This window comes from Cupressus sempervirens, chromosome 5 (assembly GCF_028749045.1).
Source record: "Cupressus sempervirens isolate cs-2001-9-10 chromosome 5, ASM2874904v1, whole genome shotgun sequence".
Taxonomy (NCBI): Eukaryota; Viridiplantae; Streptophyta; class Pinopsida; order Cupressales; family Cupressaceae; genus Cupressus; species Cupressus sempervirens.
In genome coordinates, this window is record NC_143122.1 from 201,455,423 (window position 1) to 201,482,228 (window position 26,806).

At 34.9% G+C, this 26,806-nt stretch overlaps 1 protein-coding gene across 2 annotated transcripts; it reads right to left on the reverse strand.

Moving 5' to 3' along the window:
* Positions 1 to 641: 641 nt before the first annotated feature.
* On the reverse strand, positions 642 to 23,237 carry LOC149555108 (uncharacterized). Of its 2 annotated transcripts, XM_089829114.1 has the most exons (9): positions 22,991 to 23,237; positions 19,808 to 19,920; positions 18,934 to 19,005; positions 8,086 to 8,121; positions 6,101 to 6,146; positions 1,850 to 1,937; positions 1,322 to 1,379; positions 1,060 to 1,139; positions 642 to 865 (listed from the first exon to the last, which is right to left on the reverse strand). In XM_089829114.1, exons 1-8 carry the CDS (start codon positions 23,067 to 23,069, stop codon positions 1,089 to 1,091), a joined length of 543 nt encoding a protein of 180 aa, XP_089685240.1. In that variant the 5' UTR covers positions 23,070 to 23,237; the 3' UTR covers positions 642 to 865; positions 1,060 to 1,088. The 2 variants fall into 2 exon arrangements, with proteins under 2 accessions (XP_089685240.1, XP_089685241.1); XM_089829115.1 differs by lacking the exon at positions 8,086 to 8,121 and having other exon boundaries at positions 22,991 to 23,205.
* Positions 23,238 to 26,806: the final 3,569 nt, after the last annotated feature.

The following is a 26,806-nucleotide window of genomic DNA, read 5'->3' on the forward strand; positions in this document are numbered from 1 at the left end:
AGGTTACCCATCCCAGTTCTCCTCCAACTTGAGCACGCTTAACTATGGAGTTTCCCATGGTTAAACTTTGCAACTCTCTAAATTGTTTGTCAAGTTTTTAAAAAATGACCTTCCAAATATTCTTTGAACTCCAAGTCTAGAAACTGTTTTTTTTTTCCACACACTGTTTATGCGAACAATCAGATAAAATCCTTTGTAAAGAGTACAACATTGAAAAACAACCCTTTTAAAAGTGATCAAATGTTGGACCAAAACATATACCATCTAATAGATGAGATAATATCAGTTATGAGGGTGTCCATTTTTATAAAAGAAGATTGCGGTGTTTTTTAGTTCAACTACTTGCCTTACAAAAAACATCAAAATAGAAAATATAGACGACATTTATATTTTCTTGAAAAGGTCCTGCAGCATTGGGCTATCTATCACGATGGAATTGACCAAATCCTTTTCTTTGTCCTCTCCCTTGGAAACGTTTGTTAGAGGTTTGTTGAATTGCTTAGTTAATAGCAATTATTTGTAATTTAATACTTTTTAACATGCTTGTGGTAGCAGCAATATGTTCTTATGTGACAAACTTCACAGCTATGTAAAATAATCTAAATGGAACCCGCCATAAATGAAAAGATAAAGGCAACATCTTTAAGAACCAAATTTTAAAAAGGATGCAAAATGTCTCTCATCACAATCAAATTAACAGCTCCAAACAATAATTATTTGAAGGGTATGTAATTTCCATTAGAATTAAAAACCTCTGACATGATAATTAAGAATGTTACAAAGCATGCCCTCAAAAAATTGTCTTGTATTCTTTGCCTCACATTCAAAAGAATACGTCTAGGTTGCAACAAGATCCATTAAGAACCTGCAATCCATAATTAAGTTGATGAAACATAAGATGCACTGCCTTTCAGAAAATAAATGAAATCAAGGGATGATGATGCATGGTTTGACTTTGTTTCATAGAAGAAATAATGAAATCATTAACTGATATGAACACAATTCCAGCAGTTAAACTAATCAAAATGTACAATGCAAAAACTAAGGGGTGGAATTTACCTTCAAATAAAAAATGACTGACTGTATCCCTATTCTTTCGATGTGATTACCAGCAAACCCAAAGCTCCTATTAGTATGTACTGGTAAAACAAGCCATTTGACATGTCAAGCATACAACAGCTATAAGTTTTGGAATAATATTTTTTTAATTGGACAAGGTCTCAAAAATATTCATTTAATTATTATCTAGGTAAGGACATATACTACCGTTGAGATCAATATTTACAAATTGAATGAAGTCAATAAAATTCCATATACATACCTTGATGATGGGTTTTTCAGTCATGATGATTGTCACCCAACCAACATACGGTAAGAACCTGCATACCAGACATTTGTTTGTAAATAATAGTGTGTATTCATAACAGTATAATATTTCCACAAAATAACTAGGTTCAAAACTAGCAATGGACTAATATACAACCATAATCAGATGAAAATATATTCCAAGTAAAAGCACCATATAGATTAAACGATTTTTATTGTTCAATACAGCCTTGAGTGGAAGACAAATGTAATTCAAACCCAAATTTACTTCTTCCTAGTTACACAATTGGAAGGGAGAAACAAATAATAAGTTAAGCATATATCCTTTTTTTAAAACCCAATCCACTTTTTTAGCATTTTCTTAAAAATCTGATATTTTGGACTGCCAAATTAATCCTGAAAATTATTTTTGCTACTATGAGAACAACTTTGTGTATGACAATCTAGAGAGAAAAAGATGAGCATGCCTTTGACTTCATTATATTACTGAGAAAAAAATTCAAATATTCGAAAAATAGTTTACCCAACAGCACGACCCATAATATGATGCTTCTGAAGCCAAAGCTGACCATTAGCATACAAAAGCCTATCATCCCCAAAGTTGTTATCCCCTGTAAAATGATGAAGAATCAACACATGCACAGTCCATTAGGTGCTTCACAAAAGAGCTAAACTTTCAAACTCTGTCTCATAATTATCAACAAATTCAGAATGCCCCAATCAGAACAGAGTAACTAACATTGTTGATTTAGAACATGCTACTATATTTTATCCGGTAGCTACAGTTAAGGGATAATTAAATACAACTAAAAAATAAATAGTGAAACTTCTTATTAGGGGAAACTACTCAGCATCTCCTTTAACCTGATAAAATTTAAAGAATGATGAATATTTTCTGGTTTCAGCCTAGAATAAGTGAATTTGTCAGAAAAGAATATGGTGAATTGCTGGGTATTAATACCAGATCATGAAGTTCATTTTGCATAGCTTTTTATAAATTAAAATCAGTTCAGGAATGAACTATCACAAATGAATTTCCTTGCAATTGGAACCCAGATATCCTCTCTTCTTAAACCAAATTTTTCTGTTGTAATTTGACGTGTCCTCTACATATTATCTAAGTTGCCAGTTCAGTTAAGGTTCAGCTTCACAAGTATGGCAAATTTCCCCCCCCGTATTCTGGTATAAGAACACAGCAATTTTGGAACTCCATCTGTCCCAACATCTCTTTAGTGGCCATGGTTAAAACTTATTGTTATAGGTTTTCATGCTAACACTAATTTGTAGCCATTTTATATATTTGGTACAAAGTAACGAGAATCGGAATCGGATCAGAATCAGCAAGGCCAAATCAAATCGTGAATCGGCCATGACTCGGAATCAAATCGGCCACGAATTGGCAAATTTTAAAAACCCTCGAAATTTAGTAACTTAATTCATAAACCCTTTATCGCTGATTCAATTCACCGATTCACAAAAAATCATTTGGCTTGAATTGAATCACCGAATTGTGTGAATACCGCGATTCATTACTATGATTTGGTATCATCGCCATTTTGCCAAATGTCATCAACTTATCGTGTTTTCTTGGGTGAAGGCCCTCATAGAACCCATGATTAATTTATTAAAAAAAAATTATACAATAAGAATATTAATTTATGATTTTAATTTTAAAAGTAAAGCTAAATGTAAAACCATAAATCTAATACCTAAATATTTATAAGATATTGTTTTTAAATGGCCTTGCAGAGCCAACATTGACCTTTACATGGCAAACTCAGCTCTATACTAGCCTGATTTTTCCATCAAAATAGTTTGAAAATAACTCTTAATGAATCTAATGATTTCAAACAAACTTTAGCATGCAGAGGAACCAATGATTAGAGCAACAAAAGTGTCCCCTATTTCTATCAAACAATTTTGCATTGTTTTTAATGCACTGGGTCTGCCTGACATGCCTGTGGTGCAAGGGCATCCAATCTCTGCTTACGGAAGACTGTTAGGGAACAACTCTCTAGTCCAGACCCAGACCCATTAGTGGGGTACGCATGCCAATACATATAAATCAATAATTGTCAATGACTACAAGTTCAAATTTCATTCACATTCAGAGTTAATGCATGTGAATATTTCTCTAGAACAACAAAAAAATTACCAATTTTTTTATATCCAAAATTATAAAAGAAGAAAGTTTTAGGCTTTTCACTAAGTAATATATTTAAAAAGATCATCAAACGTTCTAAACTTTGAAGAGCTTTAACGTTGAACATTGAACAATAAACATTGGACATTGACCATTGAAATGCAAAATTGAGCAAGGCACTGACATAAGGTTTGAACTTGCACACATGAATATCTGACTTCATATTACCAATGGTCATGAAAAAAATGTATAATATTCCCTTTTACCCCCTCTCCAATTTCATAAATAAGCTAAAAACTTCCTCAGTAACTTCACAGCACTAAGGAGACGTCACTTGGTACTTTCAGAAAATCAGTATGCCTCCAAGTACCCCTTAAATAGGGAAAGTGCCAAGAATTGCAAAAAATGTCAAAGCATCGCCAACTACGTTACATTCAAATTAGGGGATGAGGGGCACATCAACTCAGCATACCCACATCTTCAAAATGTAAAAAACATTTGAAATGTTCCTCAATGATAGTTACAGTTTTGGATATTTCCGGAAACAACTTATCAACAACTGCACAGATGTTCAAGGGGCTTTTGTTAATTTACTACCAGACTTTGGCAGCCATGGTGAAAAGTTGGTTAATGAAGTTCTCAGTACTGGTTGTTTACATTTGTGACTACATGTCGTCGAATGGTTTCCAGACTCATTCAGAAATCTTTCTCAATTGTTCTACCAAATACTGGTGAACACAGACTACTTCTAGCACTACTGCAAGGAAGTTGTTAACTTTTGCAAGGAAACAGATTATAATTTTGTGCCCTTTCTGCACGAGATCTCATTCGGTTAATGACTAGATTGCACCATTAATGATGAATTTTGTATTTGTTCCCAAGAAAACATAAAGGGGTCTCAAATATTCCTCAAATGAAGAATGGCTTCTCCATAGACGTTTCTATTTACCAAGATAAGTTAAAAACTCAGAAAAAAAACCAAGCAAACCCACACTTCCCAATTTTCTTAAATCTTTTACAACTACACAGAAACTGGATAAATCAGGGAAGAAGAAAATTACACGGAAAATTGCCCTCTTTAATGGATATATATGCTGACATTAGCACGTGTACCCTAAGAAGTCACAAAGATGCCTCTTGGAGAAACATCAGTTTTGGCCTACACGTGGCTATATGCTTAGTAAAAAATATTCAACTCCCCTGTGCATAAAGACAACTGTCCTCATGAAAGGTTACATTGTGTTGATTCCTAAACACAATCTCTCGGAAACAGTGTATCTGCCAGATCTCTTTGTAACTCTATTGCATTCCAATTCTCTCCTAAAAGAGGACCAGGCTGGGGAGAAAAGGGAATACATTTAAATTGCATTTTCCCTGCAATCAAGTGCCAAGAACTCCTAGTGCATAAATGAAAACATGATCAATAGATATATCCCTCTCCCACAATAATTCATACAGAATTAGAATATGCTAGCCTTGATGAGCCTTAATTTCAAATCAAACATTGATGAAGTACTAAACATCTGAAACACTCTCTTTGGAAGCAGTTCTTGGTTTCAAAACAATTATTGACAGCACTTGTTTGCGAGCTTTAAAGGCAGGCTTAAAGAAGGGATAGAAAAAAATCTACGATCTGCTATATTTGGATTGAAATCACAAATTTGCATGAAAATCTACCGCAACTGCTATATTTGGATTGAAATCACAAATCAAAAGTGCCATGAGGAAGTACTTGATCTTAGCTGCAAGTGCAGACGTTTCCACAAACATGGAGTCCACTCTAGTCCAGTCTAAAGTAGACAACTTTCTAGACTGCTTTTTAATTAACGTACTATTGTTTCTGCTGAAAAATTAGCAGATAAGTGATAAAAAAAATCTTCTCAGATACAGGGAGAGGCATTTTGCCCTTCCTCGGAAACACGGTATTCCATGTCATTAACAATTATTGCAAACACCTGCAGCGCCAATGATAACTTAATAGTGTACTCTTTTCATGACAAATATTGAGTGCTCTCAGAATTTTCTTCAAATAAATATAAGGTGTCCTTAGTAGACATTTTGGGTTCAGCAACATTAAACCAAAAAAAAACTAAGCAAATACATGCAGTTTGCAATATTTCATTGAAGAATAGCATAGTAAGTACTTGAAAGAAGCCCCGGCTTTTCTTTGCTTGTCTTCCTTTTATGTAGTGGGACCATTGTGATGAAAAAGGTTTGTGTCACGTGTGCCCAGAAAGTTCCTTCGCTGATTAATAGTTATTGAAAAGGAGGCAAGATACTACTAAAAGCTTACAGATTGATGCTACAGTTTCTACAACATTTGCAAGACAGTTTTCACCTAATCAACATTTCAATATGCAACTCAAGTTTCTGATTCATCCTGCTAATGCTAGAAAAATTTAGACAAGCCATTGCACTAACAAAGGGAACTTAAGGAGGCAAAAAAATTTAAAAAGTTTAATGTCCATGATACATACAAGGCCTTTCTAAAAACAAAAAGGTAGTCAAATGTATTCCACATTTAAAATTGTAATACACGCAGTTGCATATACTAAAACACCTAAATAAATTCCTTCCTTTTGGACCTTACTGCTTCAAACTTGTGTCCCATTGCATCAAGAAAAGAATTACCTTTAGTAAGAACTTCAACCTCACCAGTGTCTTGTCGTTCATGTACCTGCAACATCATGGAATGTAAACAGCTTTTGTAAGCCATTAAAAATGGAAATATGTAAGAGCAGCAACCCATATAGTCTTATAGTTGAGCTGTCCTTGACACACAGGCCTATGTTACACAGCACAAGTTACAAATTTGTGATTAGCCAAAATTATCCAACACTTAATTGGTCTCGCTGACAAACCAAACTCTAAAGACTTTACCAGTCATAAATAAACAGAATGAATAAAGCTCTAGTTTCTTGCCATCCTCTGTTGGAAAAGCTAAACGAACAGAATTTCACTAATACACTGCCCTGCATGCATGTTGTGCTAAAAGCACAATAAATCACCAAATCTATTCCCCCTCGCTAATCATTACACACTCGGATTGGATTTTATATCCTCCCACACTAGTATTAAACAAAGGATATCAATACATAAAGTATCTGGTGAGACAGAGACACAACACATGACAGCTGACAGCAAAAGGTAGAATACACAAAGTGATGGTTTGCATCGGCTCTTCGATAGAGTCAAGGACAGGATGGATTAGAGTACAGGATCTCCATTTGTCACTCCAAAACCCTTACTCTTGCATTCCAGTAATCCTCTAAAAGAAAGAAAGGAGGAAGATTCAAAGGAATAATTCAGCCTAATGGATGAATTAGTTCAACTAAACTTTACAAGGTATCGAAAAGGAAATAGTTTCGATACTGCTTCAAAATATGAAAATACCATGTCAAGCGCCAGACTAACAAAAGAGTGAATCAAAATGTTTGCTTCTCACATGTCAATAGGGCCTTAGTCTTTTATACCTTATTCATTCAGGGTAGGGATCATACCATTAACATTCAATGAGAATTCAATCAATTATTATGATAGGAATGTTTGCAAAGCAGTTCTTGAATTTGACTGCGGTGGAGGATATTACAAGTTGGGGTGTGGCTGGGGTGGTGGGCAAGAGCAGAGATGGGATCTCCATAAACAAGGTGTTTGGATGCCTCTTTGGTGGTGGTGTTTTTTGGGTACAGCATGGTGATGCTTCTTGTTTTAGCACCACCACTGTGATTAGTGTTTGGGTGGCCAAAGGTCTTTTAGGAGTATATGTATACAACTGGATATGACCATTAATATTCCAAGCAGACAGTCAAGTGACACTAATCTATTTGAAGGATGTTAGATTGTTAAATTTCTCTGATTGACTGAGTTACTTACTATTTTAATTTGTGGGCTCTTTGTTCGCTTTGACAATTGTAAGTTTGTAGCTTTAGTTAAAAGGCTAGCTCATTCATAAATAATTAAGAAAACTTGGTTACCATTATCAGAAAGCCAAATCAAATGGTGCTGGAGGACATACCAAACCTTCAAAAAAAAATTCGGTATAGCATATATATTTAGGCTAACCATAAATTGCAAACTATTAGTATATTTCATGTTGTTTTCTTAGACAAAATTTCATCCATTTCCCAGAAACAGAGAACTGTGAGTAATGGATAATAGGCTTCTTTTAATTAATCAAATGGGCCAATTCAAAGTTAAACCCCTAAGGCAACCATTTTCTCAAAAAACAGTTGTGCAATTTTAAATGTAAAGCTCCTTAGGTGCCAGACAAATTTAATGTAGCATAAATTAATATACCAAATAATTAATGGTGACAAATCACTGGAATTAAGTGAGTCACACACATACATGTTTTATGTATGTATGCATGTATATAGTGGTCACTAACTAACATAATTCTTATTATATGACTGATGCAGTCACTGACTACTATAATAATTTTATTTATTTTTCAATGCATAATATGATTAAATTAATGTGTGTAAAGAATTGGTGTGCATCTCCAACTAAGTTTACATATGCATTCTACATTAAATTTGCATAGCTGTGTGCAGTGCTCAATAAGAAAACCTGAAAAATAAATCTAGAATAATAATAGACAGTTATATCATCATTACCTTTATAACCCGATGAACAATAGGAATTTCCCGACCCTGAAAAAATGCAAGGTATTTTCACAATAGAAATGGTTAGGGTCAAGAATGTGGCACACTGCTCAGGAGTCTAAACTTCACAAGACATTGATTTCTTTTCAGAAATAGAACACAAATTTTTCATACTGAATGACTAATAAAATTGAAAAGCAGTGATAAATCCAAATTTGTACAAGCAATAAATGAAAGTAAACGGTAATTTTTTTATTTCCATAAAATCAATTATTATGTTTGATGTCAAAGTATACCAAAAAAATGCATTCCATGTTATCCTCACAAAAGCTTCACAATGCATCTAATCCAAGAGGACTCAAAGAATCTATTTTGTCTCATCCATAATTTCTCTACTTTTTATTGTGCACATATTATTTACAGCCATGTGAAAAAGTGATCTGTGCCAACTTTAGGCTTTTGCTTTCAGAGTTGACTTGTTTCTAATGTTTTTTATCTGGCCAAGTCCATAACCAATAATCTCTTGGAGTAATCTAAGTGTTCTCTATGCACCATATATATATGTTACTTCGATACTGGTATAGTTCTTTTAAATTTCAATACCAATCATTTTGTGCAATTTTTGTAGATTTCTTAAAACAAAGAAGATTTCATAATGCATGTAAATACATGTATTTTCTATTCCAGTTTTAGATTTTTCCATTTTTATCAGTAGATCAGTGATTTAGTTCCTAACAGCACTATCAGAGCCACTTTTTTAGCCTTGTAGGCCCAACGGCATTATGAATATGAATTTAAACACGTCAATACCCTTGTTTACAGGTAGATTTATTCAGAATGTGGAAATGTTCAATAAAACATGAACTGTTGAAGTCTAAGTTCTCCAGAAAAAGGTAAAGGTATGATATAAGAAAAATGCTAAGAGTCCAACATTTCAAAAGATGTATGAAGAAAAAATATTTTTGCCAACAACCCGAATAAGTTGTTGGAGATAGTATGCAAAATATGCAATCATTGGTGAGAATTGATACTGTGTGATTATCGCCTCCCAGATAATTCTGATTATGCAAGTCCCAGTGACGACAATTGATACTATGAAATGGTTCATTTTGCCAGTACCAATCTGATTGCTTCAACTTTGTAACCATTGTCTGATGCAATGAGTTCAGCACTTAGATTTCTATATGTTCAGAGGGTGCATATTTGCCAAAGTAGGCATAGAATAAGTCATCAAAACAATAACCTAATAGATATGATCCCAAGTATCCATTGAATCATGGAGTTGAACTATGATATGTGAGAGAAATTTTGTGAGGTTAGAGTTCCAAGAAAAATTAATATATATGTGTTAAAAGTTTCTGAGACTTAAAATTGTATAAATGTACTTATCCACATGTCAGCAAGTGTTTCTTAATTCACTGCATAGAGTTCTATTTTTTCTATGCTTTAGTTTTTTCTGTAATTGATAATTGGAGCCACTAAGAAATACTCATACAGATGCATAATAAGTTGAGAAAATAAAATAAGAAAAAATTATAAACAATGAGTAATCTCAGCTAATTAGTAAAAGTTACTCATAATAAGCAATAATGAAAGAATGTGAAAATAAAGAAAAGAAGAATCTTTATGATCTCAGCCAAATTAAGTTAACAGCAACTAGAAGCTTGGGAATGCAAGTCATTTGACAATACTGGCTCAAGAAACTAAGGCAATTAATAAAGGATATATTAATGTAGAACGCAATTGCATCATAAGGATGTCACCTATAGAACTGTAGCTTTTAAGGGAGGACAGCATATCTAAAAATGTTTAGCGACAGACATTCAAAAAAGTTAAAAACCAAAGACATTCATCGGCATAAAAACAGTTACTTGTTCAGCCATGGGACCTGTAGGTTCAGATCTGATCTAGCCCAGATATGGATCCGGATTTGGTTCAGCAGCAACTCTGGCTAGGGTTCTGCAATAAACCCGCATAAACCGGTCACTAATTTCACCTCCTGCTCCTAACATGACAAATCTGTTGCTTTTTGTGTTCTTTTCTAATTTCCTAATAGGGAATTTAATTCATCATTACACTTGCCATTTTTAAAGGCTTATAAGCAGCCAACAGAAAACATGGTTCCTCATGTCAATTGACACTAATTTAACAAATGCAACAAACAGGTGTCTAGGCCAATCGGATCACTTTTGCCAGCATACTACAGATTGTACCAACATCAGAGTCTTGGTTCACAGTGTAGTCTTCTATCAAACCATAGTCAAAATGGCTTTTTCAATCAAATGTTGTACTTGAAATGTCTAGGTAGATATTTAATATTTATGCAAAATTTGAAGGAAAAAAAAAGAAAAAACAGGATGCACATATACTGTTTGACAAAATATCTCAAAAATATGTGGCATCATGGAATAAAATAATTGCATGCTGTATATAATATGGTATTCTTGATGAAGTTCCAATGCTTTTTATCAAATGTAGTAAACACAGAAAAAACATCAAAAAGGTGTATTTTTATTTTTATCTTGCATAAAACTTGATAGTGTGTAAAACAAAATCAGTCTGCCCCTAAACTCCCACCAGACTCATCTAATAGATTTTGTATGTGTATCTTGCTTAAAAATCATATATTTATATTTTTTAGAAATCTTAGTATTTTTTTAAGTTGTCTAGCCTACGTCAAGCCTGAATATGGGAACTATGATATAGATATCCATCAAAGCAAAATTGATAATGGATTTTGTTAAGGTATTAAAACTTGCTGGTGCCCTGATAGATATTGACTTGTTTGACAAAATGCCTCACTAATATGTGGTCTCTTGGAACACCATGCTTGCAGGATATGCACAAAAAGCATCTATTGAGAAGACTTTGTAAACATTTTGTAATGCCCACTGCTACATTCAGGCCTGTTTTAACACAAATTTAAAATTTATATCCTAGCTTAAATGGATAAAGATATAATGATTCAATCCAAGACATTCAAAGTAAAGATAATGACCCATTCATCTTATTAAATAAAGTTATTTGAATATATTATTAACATCCATACTGACCTTATTACTACTTCAATTTGATGAAGGAAGGATTAGGCATGTAACCAAGGTGCCTAGATTCCCCAAACTGCAATGGGCTCCCTCAAAGTTTACAGATCCAAGCCCTTAGCCTATCTTGGGACTATGGCCTCAATGCTCTCCAGGTTGCTGATTCCTACCCTGAAAGCATAATTATGACTGCATTATCGACGTGTGTGTGTGTGTTCTCTTATTATTAATGAATGGAGATATTATATATGTGTGTCTGATTATTATTACATATATATGTTTAATATAACAATATTACTTTATATATTTATATTTATAAGGCTATCCTCAAAGCATGTATACATAGCATCCTATGACTCGGCATCCAATCCAGATATGTTGCAGCCTTGCTATTATATTATACTTGCAGCATAGCATTTGATTTACTTAGATTATCTTATTCTTTCTTATTTCTTACTTGTGAAGAGTAATAATTCTATTCTATAATCCTTATTCTTTAACGATCTTCCCAGATCGACGCCTTTCTAATCCATAAGATCAGTATCAAATATAATTCCTTTTTATTATCCCCAAATCCATATCGATGATCCTAGATGGAATGAGTTTGATCTCCATCTTATACATTGCTAGATGAAAGAATGACACCTCTGTTTACGGCATAGGTTAATTAAGAATTGCACACAGACAATGAATCCGAACACGAACAGCAAAACTCTTCTTATTATTATTCGCATATGCCAAAACATTACATTATGCTTGAATGATCTCCCGAATACAGTGCTTCTCGAAGGGGTTATAAATACTTTCCGAAGAACTTTCCCGAAGGAGTCCATACAACATGTCGCTACATAACTATTTACCCGTCGGCTACATAACAAGAACTTTCCCGAAGGTACCCGTCGGCCAGATACATAAACTTTTCCAAAGGGTCTTGTCGGCTGATACACAATTTCTACCGACGACATCATCCCCCCCAAAAAGAAAAGTCATCTCCTGACAACTATTACAAAATCTCTGAGACAAATCAACAACCAAAATACATTGACTGACTAACTGGCCTTCAACACTGTCACCTTAGCCAATTTGACATCTGACCCTGATAGCCACCTGTGCCGCTTTTTGCATTCCAATTCCGAGTACACTGAACCAAGTGTCGTTGTACTGCCTTCAAGTGGATGATCAACTCCTCCCGAGCTCTCTACGCATCCACCAAGACAGCCTCACGGCCAACACCTTCTTGCAGTGCCTCTGGTACATAGACACTCCATGCCTGCAGCAGCTCCAAGTCTTCTCAACTGATCAGACTCCCACGACTAATATCCGCAACGACTAGGGGTCCAGGGGGCAACGCCCCCGACAAGGTCGAGGGGCAGCGCCCCAAATTAGCACTTTGAAACCCACACAAAACTGCACGGAACACACAATTTCTGTCATTTTCTGTCGATTCTACACTCTTTCTGGCAATCGTTGGTTCTTCCTCTACTCTGTGGCATCATCTGATACTCATTCTGAGCATTCTTGATTTGTCAACATTTTTTTTTTTTTTTTTAATTATAGAAAACCTCCCGTCACCCCTTTGTGCTACCAAATAGCAAGTAGAAGCCGTACGCCAAAACCCCACTCTTCAGAATCTGTAATCTTGCAATCCAAATCCATACACATGATATGCTTGAAAAATCCGTACAATTACCTCGCATTCCAAATTGTAATTTCCGTATGCTGTCTTTACTTCCAAATTCCGTACGTCGTACGGCCAAAATTCGCAATGTCAATGGCTTTCCTCAAAAATCCATACAAAGATACCGTACGGTAATTTCCATAAAGTCTGTATGGTGCATGGTTAAAATAGCTAAAAATCCATACACTTCCAATCCCTCCAAAAATTCCGTACTGAGACTCCTAGTTTATAAGATTTTTAAAAAATCCATACGCTCCAAGTCTTCATAAAATCCGTACGATGAGTAGTGAAATCCTCTTAGTGAAAAAAACCCGTACATTCTCAAACTATTTTAAAAAAACCATATGGTGGTCTCAAATTGATGTTACAATGTGCAGCTCCTGAAAACCGTACTATCTTCAAATATTGAAACCCGTACACCAAAAAGAAAAACCGTACACTTGCTGAAAATACGTACAGGAGAAAGCCATACATCTCATACTTTACAATCTGCAAAACCGTACTCTTCCTCCAAACTCCGTACGATGAGCAGGTTAAAATACGTACGGTGTTTCAAAGTTTAATTTAAAACCGTACACCGGCTCCCAACTTAAAAATCGTACACAATCTCAAAATCTCAGAACCCGTACAACTCAAAAACCAAGTGAAAACCGTACGGTGAGCAGTCAAAATCCGTACGGTACTTTTTTTTTCTTTTTTTTCTTTTTTTGTTCTTTTTCTTTTCTTTTTTTTTCATTTTCTTTTTTTTTTCTTTTTTTTTTTTCAATAGCAAAGTCATTTTTCCCTTCGACCGTCGGCATTGTCAATTTGCAACGATGAAGGGGTTGCCCGAAGGCCATTCTCTGACGCAGAAGTCTTTCGGCCGTGGTATACCTTCAGCTTCGAGCCATCCAAAGTCCATAATTTTATTGCTCCATTGTCCCCTACTTCCCGGATCTGATACGGCCCGACCCACTTAACTTTGAACTTGCCTGATTTGATCTCATTCCGGTCGTTGTACTTCAACACCCACTGTCCGAGTCGAAATCTGCTATGCCTGTTCTGTATCATCTCCATATCGCCTAGTTTGTTCCCGAAGCTCACTACCATGGACTCCGTCAGCTGCCCCTTCTGTCCGTCAATAACACATTCACTCTGTACTGCTACAACTTTTATTGAACCCTTCCTCTTTGTTGCCTGTGCAGACCGTATCGTGTGTCTTCCTTGCTGCTAGTACCTTTCTGCTATATTTGTAGTTCGACGTAATACTTTCTTCCGGCGCAGTCGTACAGTAGAAGCTTTCCTTCTTTTGGGTTTGTACTGTATGTTCTGTCCTTCAGCTTCAATCATACCCGTGTTTCCTTCTTCGGCTTCTTTGTGTTGCTTCGAACATTCATTTCCTCCTTCGGCTTCTCCATGTTCCTTCAAACATTCATTTCCTCCATCGGCTTCTCTGTGTTCCTTCGGATATTCATTTCCTCCTTCGACTTCTCTGTGTTCCTTCGAACATTCATTTCCTCCTTCGGCTTCTCTGTGTTCCTTCGGACATTCATTTCCTTCTTCTTTCTTACCTTCGTCGATCCTTAGCATATTACAACTTGGAAAGAGCTCGTAATCCTCCCAGTGGTAAAGACCATTTACTGAATCCAGATCGTCATCTCCTTCCAATCGTAGGACTCCCTCTTGATCGGGTTCCATACTCTGCCTCCTCTCATCATCTTCTCTTTCGAAATCCGATGATAGAGCTTCTTCTCCAACCATCTGAGTGTGTAGATCGATGACATACTTCCGGCCTTTGCTTTCAAGTGATAAAGTATTTTTCTTCCAATCATGCTTTGCCTTGGCTTGTATCAGCCACCCCCAGCCCAGAATGGCATCATATCCTCTCCGCTTCAGTGGGATCACGACAAAGTCCAACAGGAACAGTTGTGTTCCAATCGTCACTGGTTGCGCTGTGAGTACTCCCAACGGCTTGATTCCATGTTGATCGGTTGTTAAAAACTAGAAGGTAGGTGGCCACAATGTCGGTTGTCCCAAGCTTTTCCAGGTGTCTTCAGGCAACACATTGAAACCGGATCCTTCGTCCACAATCTTTTCCGTCAATACAGTCCCGAGGATTCCCATTTCGATGACTGCCGGATGGCGTCCGGATGAGAGGGCTAACAGCCTCGGATCTTCTGCACTTGCGCCACTTTCCTTCTCCTTTTTGTCTACTGTACTTGCTCCACTTTCCTGCTCCCTTCCATGTTCTCCTGGGAGTTTAGTAGCGGGAACGATGTTTGCGAGTGCCGACCGGAGCTAAGGCATAGTGAGCAACAGATCATTTATCCTGACGAGTATCTCGGCTTGCAATATTTGTCGTACAATGTTCTGTTCTGCGCAGTTCCGTACGAAGGTACTCGGCGTGTCCTTCAGGTGTGCCGTTCCTACCCGCGTTGCTCTCTGGATCTCTGCTCGTGCTTCCTCCAGTCTCTTCTTTTCTTCTGCCGGGTTGGGGTATACTTTCGCTTGCTGCCTCGTGATGGCCAGAACCTCTTCTTCGTCTATCCCGACGGTGATCAAGTTTACTCCTGACTTTGGACACCTAGCATCTTCATGATCACCAGGTCCACACAATCTACATAACAACTTCGGTGTGTTCGCCGTTGTACACTCTCGAGCGAAGTGACCCCACAAATTACATGCGCGGCATTGGACTATCGACTGACCATTCGCATCATATTGAATTCGACTCCTTCCGGCATTATTGTTGTTGCTGCTATTGTTGTTGTTTTGACCATGTCGATTGTTTCTATATCCACTCGATGTGGCACCTTCCGTACTGGTGTTCCCGTTCCCTCCTGCGTGAGGAACACTTGCTGTGGTGTTCTTGTTTTCAAATTGAAAGGGCATTCCTTTACCGGGTGTCCCCTAATCTGGCAAATCTCACAAAATTGATCTTTCGGGCATGATCCCTTCGTATGGCCTTCTTTCTTGCACTCTGTGCACCATAGGTCGTTGCCCTTAGTCTCCTTGTTCATGTTTTTGAACTCCCTCATCATTCAAAGCATGTCCTTCTGAAGAGCACGAACTTTCTTGCTGCTGCCTTCATCGTCGCTGCTATCTTCTCCTGAAGGCTCGTCGTCATCTAAATCGGATGAGCTGGTCTTCTTCTTCTTCTTTGTCTTCTGTTCACTTTTGAGGTTCAATGCCCGATTGTATGCTTCTGTATATGTCGATGGTGGCACGATCTTCATCTTTTTCCGCAGCTTCGGGTGAAGGCCTTCAATGAACCATCTTTTCTGGAGCCCATCTTCCGGCTTATTCTCCATTTTACTGATTAAGTCCTTCAACCTCCTGGCGAAGACCCATACTGTTTCATTCTTCTTTTGTTTGGTATTGAATATCTCCACTACAATTTCATTATCGTCGCGCAAAAGTTGAAATTCTGCGATGAACTCCTTAATGTTATCCCAACAATTTAACTTTTGTGGATCAGTATCAGTAAACCAATCAATCGCAACAACCCGTAGGGTAGCAGGAAATTGTCGGATCCATTCGTTTGTATCTGTTATGCCATTTGCCCTCCAGATCGTTTCACATGTTTTACAATGTCGAATGGGATCGGCTGCTTCATCACCATCAAATTTAGGCAACTTTTCTTTCGGATCTACCATTATCACTGTATGTTGAAGGTTTTGTTGTGTACCTACGTTATTTTGCACTCCCACGCTGTTTTGAGCACCCGCGCTATTTACAACACCCGTGCTATTCTGGACACTCGCGTTGTTCTACACACCCGCGCTGCTCCGCACACCCGCGCTGTTTTCAGCTTCTGCGTTGTTTTCAACACCCGTGTTGTTTTCAACACTCGCGTTGTTTTAGACTTCCGCGCTGTTTTCGGCTTCCACGTTGTTTTCAACACCCGCGCTGTTTTCAACACCCGCGTTGTTTTCGACTTCCACACTGTTTTCAACACCCGTGCTGTTTTTGGCTTCCACACTGTTTGCAACACGCGCGCTGTTTTCGACTTCCGCGCTGTTTGGTGAAGAAGAGGGTTCGTCAACCGAAGTTGTTCGTTTCGAAAGTATATCTCGAACAAAGAGGTCACTCCACACTCGTGTTCCTTTGGCACTTCGAGCCGTGTGAGTCGATCTCCTTCTGTCAGGATTCTCTTCCCGTGGCGTATGCAGGTTCAGAAACTCCTCCCTTGCTTCTTCCACCAAATCAAGCCGCTGTCAAGTCTCTTCCAACAATTTTTCAGTGCTTTTGTGTCCGTCGGTAACTTGCTGAAATCTCCGTCTGCGTTCAGCCTGTTGTGCCAAAATTAAATTTTCCTGTGCTGCGCGTAATTCATCCTTTTCCTTCAATTTATTCTTATTCTTGTTCAACTGATTCGGCATTTAATCTTCATTTGCCTGTCACCGTACCAGGTCCATCGAGCAACGGTGCCAAATGTTTACCACATAAGTTAATTAAGAATTGCACACAGACAATGAACCCGAACACGAACAACGGAACTCTTCTTATTATTATTCGCATATGCCAAAACATTACATTATGCTTGAATGATCTTCCGAATACAACGCTTCCCGAAGGGGTTATAAATACTTTCCGAAGAACTTTTCCGAAGGAGTTCGTCAGCCACATACAACATGTCACTACATAACTATTTACCCGTCAGCTACATAACAAGAACTTTCCCGAAGGTACCCGTCGGCCAGATACATAAACTTTTCCGAAGGGTCTTGTCAGCGGATACACAATTTCTACCGACAACAACCTCTTGATCGCTGAAGAGGCATATCACCTACAGGCTAAGCCTCTTCATAACAAATCAATTCTCTTCATTCCATCGCACCCCTTTCTCTAATTAATAATTATGTGAATTGGTTGCAATTTGCGATTTTCCTTAATTGTACCTTTCCAAAGCATAACAAATCGCTTTGTAGTACACATGATATTGAATAGTCTACTTGTATAACTGCTGCCTTACCATCTAGAAGAAACTGCCACTATCATGCTCATTCATTACCGACTGCTGTTTACTCCATACCGTGTTTCTTTATAAACAGTCAGGCTGCTGACCTGTGCAACATTATCTCTGCTTTCCAGTTCTTGTATCTGCTGTCCTGTGAAATATTAATATTTACTAAATTGTTGCTTAGTCATTATTGGTTTATGATTCATTGAACTTGTGATTACATTATATCATGCTTTATTATGTTTTATTTGTATTATTATAGATATTTACCAATAGTATTATACATATATTGATCAATGGTATTAATAACATATGGACTAATATTTTTATTCATATCAATAATGCTCTTAGAGACTTTTCAAAATCATATTATTTATAATTTATGATCATAAATCTTATTTCAAATTGGAGATATCACACATGTAAACACATACAACTGGCAATGGAAAGATAGACATTATTTTGCACATTTTATTATTATTAATAATTTAATGGCACTAATAGTTATTAATATTAACTAATTATGATACTAGAATATTATTTACAGAGTTGATAGCTTTATTAAATTTGTAATGAGCTTATAAATATTCTTAAAATAAATTTAGGATACAAATATGTATAGTTTACAGTTTTTATATGTTTTTGCATGGACAAAGCCCTCAAATCCAAACCTGAACGAACACTAGGATTGATAACATAGTGTAAAATACCGACCACACACTCAAGAATGATAATCAAAAATTCAAATACAACATGAATACAGAATATACACAATGTAAACAAAATTCACAGAATCATGCCAAAACATGTAATTCAATCATTGAGCATTTGTAACAATTTGGTAAAGGAGAAGGCCAGACTTAGCAAACAGGAAATGGCTCTTATCAAAAGAACAGTTTACAAACTTGAAATTCCAATTTAATATAAGTGAAGCTAGAATAACGCAAGTTAGATACAAGTTAGAAGAGTGTCTGTATAAGTGTATTGCATTATAATTTATGTTTTTGTTACTTGCTCTTGTCTGTGTTTGGTTAGCTTCTTTCTGAAGTAGTAAGTGCATAATTTCTCCTATCCTCTACATAGTTTCCTATTATCTCAGATGACGGACTTGATCTGTACAATTGCATGCTTTTTAGCTTTTGACAGTTACTACTAATAATTATAATTGCTTTTTTTCAAACTAAAATGAAAATGCATACATCAACATGGAATACAACGATCTCTCCTGCTCGAATGGGTGCTTTGCTCATGTGCAGAAACAATATGTCACCCTGCGAAAAAAATAAAAATATTAACACTGCATATATTGCAAACCTGTCCAATTGTAAAAGGAAATTAAGACAAACTCATCAATATAGTGTATTCAAAACAATCACCAATACATTTAACAAAAGACACACCAAGCATCATTAATCTGTTGCACATCCTCAATCAACATTATTAATGATACAAAAATAAACCGTACAAAATTAGTGTCAGAAAGGACCCTAAAACAAATTACAAGTGAATTACTTAAGCATGTTAACACCTTTGATCATGTTTAAAGACGATTCAACTCTTAATCATACAAATTGACTAACAAAGGGCAGACCTTGGGGGATGATAACTAGGTTAAACTGCATGGAGAACTACATAAGATTAGACAAATGAAGACTGTGAGCCCTTCAGCTACATAGAAAAAGGGTTAACTTTTTATGTGAGCTTTTAACTATTATTGGCCTAAAAGCATACACATTAAAAAAAATAGCAAACAGCATTCCACGTGTTTCTCTTGATTCCTTTCAAGTACAGATACCAAAACCAAGCAAATAAATGAATCTACAAATAGATGGCCTTTCATTGAGTAATTAGGAAATACAATTTCCAGGCACAGCCATGTCTATAATGTGTCTGACCAGAACTACTTTGGGTAACTTTGTACGAGCAATCTTAAAAGAATCACCACCTTGGTGATCAGATAGGCACCCCTGTGTTGCATAATCAACTGTCAAGAAAAGTAAAGGAGCATACAGATACAATTAACCAGTGCAAAATTGAGATGGTCATTTGAAACTTTTTAGATTCCAAACATACTCTTTTAAATCCAGGCTCCATGCTTCCAGAAAGAACAACCACAACTGGTGATTCACTTCCAGTGAAGCACATTAGTCCCTTCCATATTATCAGTGCTGATGTGACAATCATTCCTGAAATATAGCAAAAAATGAAATCACATAAGAGAGATTGCAAATCCAAGGACTTGAACAAGATTACAAATTTACCTCATTATCGCCACTGCAACTTCAGAAAAAAGATAAATATTATTAAGGGCATGCTATCCATGACCCACAGACCTAATAGCTAAAACTATTAGAGAACAACAAATGTGGATTTGCTTCAGATTGGAGGTGATATTTTATTAGGTAGCTTCACACTGCATTCAAATATAGTTTCTTTTCTGTAAAAGTGCAAACAATTATTTTATCTACGGCTCAATAAACATATAAAATGGTGATCTCTACAATTCTGATTTTTGATGGATAGAAGAGTTCAAATTTTGCATGAATACATATACAAGGCATTATATATGTAGAAACTTGAAACACAAACTTAAAATCAATAATATTATTCTGGATAAACCTATGACCCACCGGAGCCAAACTATAATGGACCTGCCAAACCCCTTGTACAATCAACCTAAACTATTTAGTACAACAGAATACAGGAAATCATCATGTTCACAAATCAACTCCAGTTCTTTCTCTGAGGTATTTTCAGTAGCTATCATTTATGACTTTATAGCTCTATTCTAAAAACAATTTTCTTAGCTCTTGTTCTACAAATATTTAGGTTGATTCCATTAGTAACACTCTTTGATCTATAGAGAATTTCCAGTTTCAATTAAGTAGAATGATCAGTGATGAATGAGAGCACTTTGGTTGTACCATACTTGTTGATAGTGGCCCTTTTCCGCTCACATATGATTAGGTCTCTACAGGCAATGATCACAAGCAGTTATCTTGACAGCAGCCTGCTTATGTTAGCTCATCTGCCAAATGCTCCCAGAAGTAGAGTGTTCATCTCTTACTGCATGAACCTTAAATGTCGGTTTAAACTCTAGATCTTACTACATAAGTTCTATGAATTCTAGTTTTTTGCATACTGTTAATTTTACATGTATTTGCTGTTCTCCATAATGACTGCTGCCATCGTATAGGACAAATTAATATCTCGATGATTGCTGCCTTAATAAACGACAAATTATTAGACTTTACAAGAGACAAACTTTATGCCACTGGATTTGCTGACAGAAATCTTGGAAGAAAAAATAATGCTAATTTGTTCATCTTTTCTTCAGTGATAAAATTCTTTTTGTGGGTGAATACTGGAACAGCACAGAGCAACAATATTATTGGAGAGAAGTTTTGCCTTGGAAACACCATCTCAAGTAGATCTACAACCAAGTCCTTTGAGTTTCTTCTTGAAGTCCTTGTTGATGGGAGTTGGCTATTTCAAGGAAGAGGGCTCTTCTTATATTTGCATAAAATGACAATACTTTTAATTTTTAAATAGTGTCAGTCCGAATACATTTATTGGTGAAGAATCTAACACAAATCATTTGGCTATTTACCACCAACTGTTTCAGAAAAATGTCTCAAAGAGGAATTGAACAAGCAATTGTAGCTTTCAATACACTGATAGGTTTGGTAATCAAGTATTCTAAAAAATAAAGAGGGTCCAAATGGAGATCGGAAAACTCACCAGAAGATGGACGACAATTCTCCTCTACAATTAGCTTCTTAGTTGGTGATTGTGATAATAGTTTCAGTATGCCATCGTTCCAGCTTTGACTTTCCTGTATTCTTATGTGATGATGAATATAATGATATCTTTTGGTTTGTATGAATGTCATCATTTTTCACTTGCAACTGCTAGGGAGGGAGAAACTGATGATCAGTTGTCTGTGATGCTTCCTCCATATTGACATATGTTGCTCACAGAAAAAATGGGAGCAAAAAGGTCAGGTAAAGACAGCATCATTGTGATCGAGCAATTTATATAAAGTTGACATCACATACAGGATATAGATGGTCAGAGGCATATTGGATTGATGATATTTCAACATGATCACGTCAAGGTGAAAAGCGCAGGTGACCAGTACTATTTGTGGAAAAACAAGTTTGTGAGCCAGAAAAAAACCTACCAGAGACTCTAGATCATTTTATTGTTTCCCCTTAAGTTCAAGGGAGTTTTTTAGGTTTTTCTATACAACTCTTTTATTTGTTAGTGTATTTGTATGTTATATTGTTCTTTTTTGAGTAATATGTCAATGTTCTATCTGATTGTGGCACAAGTGAATGTACATGGCAAATTTCCCATGTAGAATGTTTATATGCCTTTAGAAAGGTTCTATCGTAAACATTGAAGATCTATAAGATACATTGGCATGCTCTCTTATTTATCCTTTTCTCTTATTCATCCTGATGATGGATCACAGAGTGTGATCCACAACATTGATGCTAAAAGGATCTCACACCGTTGAAGCCAGAAGAGCACTTGCACATTGATATGTTGTTGGTTATTCTCATAGATGAGATGTAATTTTCAACATTCCTAGATTCTACACCTAAAACAATGTTCTAATACAGGACAAGATACCTAAATTTTCTCTGAGAGTGCAGCTAAGTCAACTAAAGAGCCCTATGCAGCGAAATGGTCATCTCAGAGTTGAATATTTCAGATATCAGCTTCAATTTTAAACTTACATCTCGGCTTTAAAATCCCCGATAGCAGATCAAATTTGATATTTTTATGACAGTATTTCATGATTTTTTGAAAGGAAAAAAAGGTCAATTTTCTCCCAAGTCAGTAGGCTAAGATTTCCACCCATAATCGAATATTCCAAACAATCATACATATATATGTTACCATATTATATGTTCTCTTTGCATTCTTCCTATCTCCGTACCTAAAGTATAACTACCAAGACAAAACAACTCCCTGATCATCTAATTTAAAAGCCCCGTGACGCTTTTACCAGATGAGCTCAATACACATGAACGAATTCGCTAACATAATTTCCATTGCGGAAACCCTAAGAAAACTCGCAGAACTAACAGACGAGACAAAATGGTTCTGACCTGAATTTGGAGCCAGTTTTTTGAGATAGTCTGTTGCAATTATGGTCATGCTAGGGTTTACCAAAGCTCTACAAAAAGCTAACGAATTATGATTGTATGAATAGCAAATGTGTTTATGAGGGGAACGCATACATACCAAGGCTGATGGCCTGCATAACGACTTGCCTGATCTGCAGCGACTTGAAGGATTCTATCGTATCACCTATCATCCCCATCTTCCTTTCCTGTCTCTGCAGCGCGAGATGAATGAAGAATATTCAGACAATATGAAATTGTTCTTCTTTTACAACCAGACGAACGGAGAAACTTAAAATTTGGTTTGTTTCTATTTTTCTCACTCCTCGTAAAAAAACAAAAATTAATTTTAAACGTTAACACTAACCAATTAAACCTAATCAAACCCAAAAACTTAAAAGATTATATGAGATTTCAAATGTTTATATCTTTTTGTAATTTTTCATTATTTTATAAATCACATTCTAACAACTTCATCTTGCAAATGCATTAATGAATGTATTAATTATAAATTTATCTTTTTAGATTTGTGACAAGTTGAAAAGATTTTATTTTTTCAATCATTTTATCTTCCACCTCACACAACATGTCTAATCAATATTAATTGTCACAATTTATTAAATTTTTAATTTCTTATTTTAAATATATTTATTATTAGTTTTACATTGATGTTTATTTTTTACTATTCGATATAACTTGTTTTTAAAACTTCATGTAATGCATAAGTTCATATATATATATATATATATATATATATATATATATATATATATATATATATATATATATATATAAAATGTCAATAGGTTATTATAATCTACTTTAGTCTCGTGGACGTCATTAAAATCTATCATATCATATCATATCATATTTTTGTATTTAAATTTTTTATTTTTTTTTATTTTACTTTTTTAATAAAAGTAATTAAATTATTACTATTATTTTACTTTTATAAAAATAAATTAAACTATTATTTTTAATTATATTTTATAATAATGTTTGTAATATGTATAATTGATAAGTGTTACAATTTTTAAATTATATTATTTGTTATTATTATTTATTTAAACAATTTATCATTTAGTTTAAATACATTTAAAACTTAAATATATATTTTAATATTAAATTAATAACTATATTTTAGATCAAAAACATGCTAAAGAAATAACCACAAAATAGAAATAATTCAATTCTAAAAGATATATAAATTATTATTAGGTTTTTATAAACTATGTATTAAAATTAAATAATTATATTTTATTTCTTATTTATTGCATCATATTTATTCATCAACATCAAATTTATATAAATTTATATGTATTACATCTATTTATTATTTACAAATGTACATATTAAATTATATAGATATTATTTCATAATTAAAATAGAAATTTTGGAAATACAAAACATTAAATAGTAAACTTTATCTAATTTTGTAAAATTGAACAATTAGTTTTACTTATAAAATATTTTTATATTTTAACACATTTCATTTTTTCTTATAGAAATGTGAGTTTTAATATAAAAATTAAATTCTTAGTTTCATTAATTAAAACATAATATATTTTAATTCTTTATTATAACCATGATTTTATTTTGACTATTTGTTTTATTAAGAAAAATAAATATATTTAATTCTCTCTCTCACACACATACAACTTATGTTGGTATCACTCTATCTTACTATTTTATCTCTATTCCTCTTCCTCCTCTATATTATCTATCATTTTTTCCTCTACATATATGTTTATGTTGTTATTGTTGTATGCTATTATTTATCTCTATCTATATCTCTATCATAGTTTTTGTCCAATACTAATGATTAAAAATAGTGTGAGTTCCATTTGATAATCAAGATGAGAATAATACATAGTTGGGGGAGTTATTCCAGCTACTTATGGTTCTCTAGTAACATTAATGGTATGCTTAAACATATAATGTGATAATCCAAATGCTTCATCACTTCTTCAAGTTCTATAATTCAAATATTGGTATGGATATCTTTCCTCATTGCACATAATATAAGTTGTCAATGTAGAAGGTGCAAATTTGTCTAAAGCACATGTATTGATCGTAGTATGGTATTAAGTACTTAGTGCCATATTGGGGACTTTAGCCTCTTATTCTTGGGCTTAAATGCCCAAAGATATAATAATATAGCATGAGAACTTAACAACAAAATATGAGTCATCCTATCAGATCACAAGTGCATTTCTAGGATGATAATTTAACATGAGCAATCCTATCAGATCACAAGTGCATTTCTAGGCAAAAATTAATGCATGCATAATGTTAATTTAGATTCTCACTCATCTACACCTCTACAACCATTATACGTTAGGCGGGAACTATGACGCATTACATCTCTTGTTTATTTTGCGTAACTCTCAATTAAAAGAACAAGGCAATGCACATTTTTAATTGCTATTTTTAGTAGTTGCATCTAAGAATGATCACAGATAAAAGTCCATATGTTTTAGATAGAGTTCAAATGTTAAAAATTTTTAAAATATATAATATAAAAACTAATCTTTTTGTTAGTATTTATCATTTCATGCAATAATTTAGAGGTTATGTTCAAAATAAATTTTAAAAATCATATTGAATGTCCTCAATTATTATGAGAGACTATGATATGTGTGTGTTTGGTCATTAAATTCTATATGCATGTTATATTATATATATGAATATATGTTTAGAATTTATTACTAATTTGGCCTGAGACTAAAGGAGCTAAGATGTTTCCAAGGAGAGGATTGTATAAATCTAATCAATGGCATTACTCCCAAAATAGGGTAGGGGTCAACATCTTGCAATCTTTAATGGCAAGTCCCAAGCTAGGATCTAGGCTTGGACCTATCAACTTTGAGGGAGCCTATTATAATTGGTTTGTGAGTACCTTAACTACATACCTAATCCTTCGTTCATTAAGTTGAAGTAGTAATAAGATTACTATTGATGTTAATAATATATGTAGATAAATTAATCTTATTAACTAGATGAATAAATTTTTTTACTTTGAATATCATAGATTAAATTATTGTGTCTCTTTCCATTTACCTTAGGATATAAATGTTAAATTCGGGTTAAATTGGTGAATGACTAAGTCTAAGCCTTGTTGGTAAACAGATTTGTCACAGAAGAATTTGCCCAATGGAGTATATACGGCAAATCGTTCACAACAGTTGGATAGGCCCTTGATATCCAGCCTTCCTCTGCGTTTTGAGGGGCAGCTCCCTCGTATGATATAATTTTTAACAGATTTTCAAATAAAGAATTCAAACTTTAAAGTTCCAGGAGAAAGTCATGGAAGACGAATGCACCACACGCCCTCACAACCCTCTGTGGTTAGCAAGATCGATAACGGTGGTGTCCAAGAACTACGCTTGAAAGCAACCAATGTTATTAAACACATTCATTATCATCTGTAAACATTCGCATAGCACCATGAGAATGTCCACTACAACGTATAACAATTTGGATTTTAAAATAAGAAACCCAAAGTAGATCTCATTTCATTTCCTTGCACCAAGAAAAACAATAGAGATTTTTCAATTTAGAGATAAAAGTGTACATACTTTCCAAAATTTATCCCTAGATCAAAATTTCAACATAGTGTTCCCTTATTTTTCCAACCAAAAAGTCCTTTTACAAAGCAAACAAGAGGCCTTATATAGACATAGAGGTTAATAACTACCTCTTCGTGGTTAATAACCACCTCCCAAATACGTGATTTGGGTGAGGTTAATCAACCTCTACAAAATTAACCTATATGACCTGAAACTTGGACCTTAGATATTTTGAGAAGAAGAATGAATAATCAATTCTTATCGACCCCTTGCGATCTTTAGATCGTTTATCTAATGAAGACAAATTTTACTCCACAGTCATCTCCCTCAAAATTACAGTACCAAGCTTTTAGATGCAATCTCATACA

What these genes read in the sequence shown, in the direction of transcription:
- LOC149555108 (XM_089829114.1), bottom strand. Translation starts at nt 23,069, where the DNA reads ATGGGGATGATAGGTGATACGATAGAATCCTTCAAGTCGCTGCAGATC. An exon ending in TATGCAGGCCATCAGCCTTG is followed by an intron (nt 19,921 to 22,990) that starts GTATGTATGCGT and finishes GCTATATTTCAG; the next exon opens with GAATGATTGTCACATCAGCA. An exon ending in TTGTTCATCGGGTTATAAAG is followed by an intron (nt 6,147 to 8,085) that starts GTAATGATGATA and finishes ATGATGTTGCAG; the next exon opens with GTACATGAACGACAAGACAC.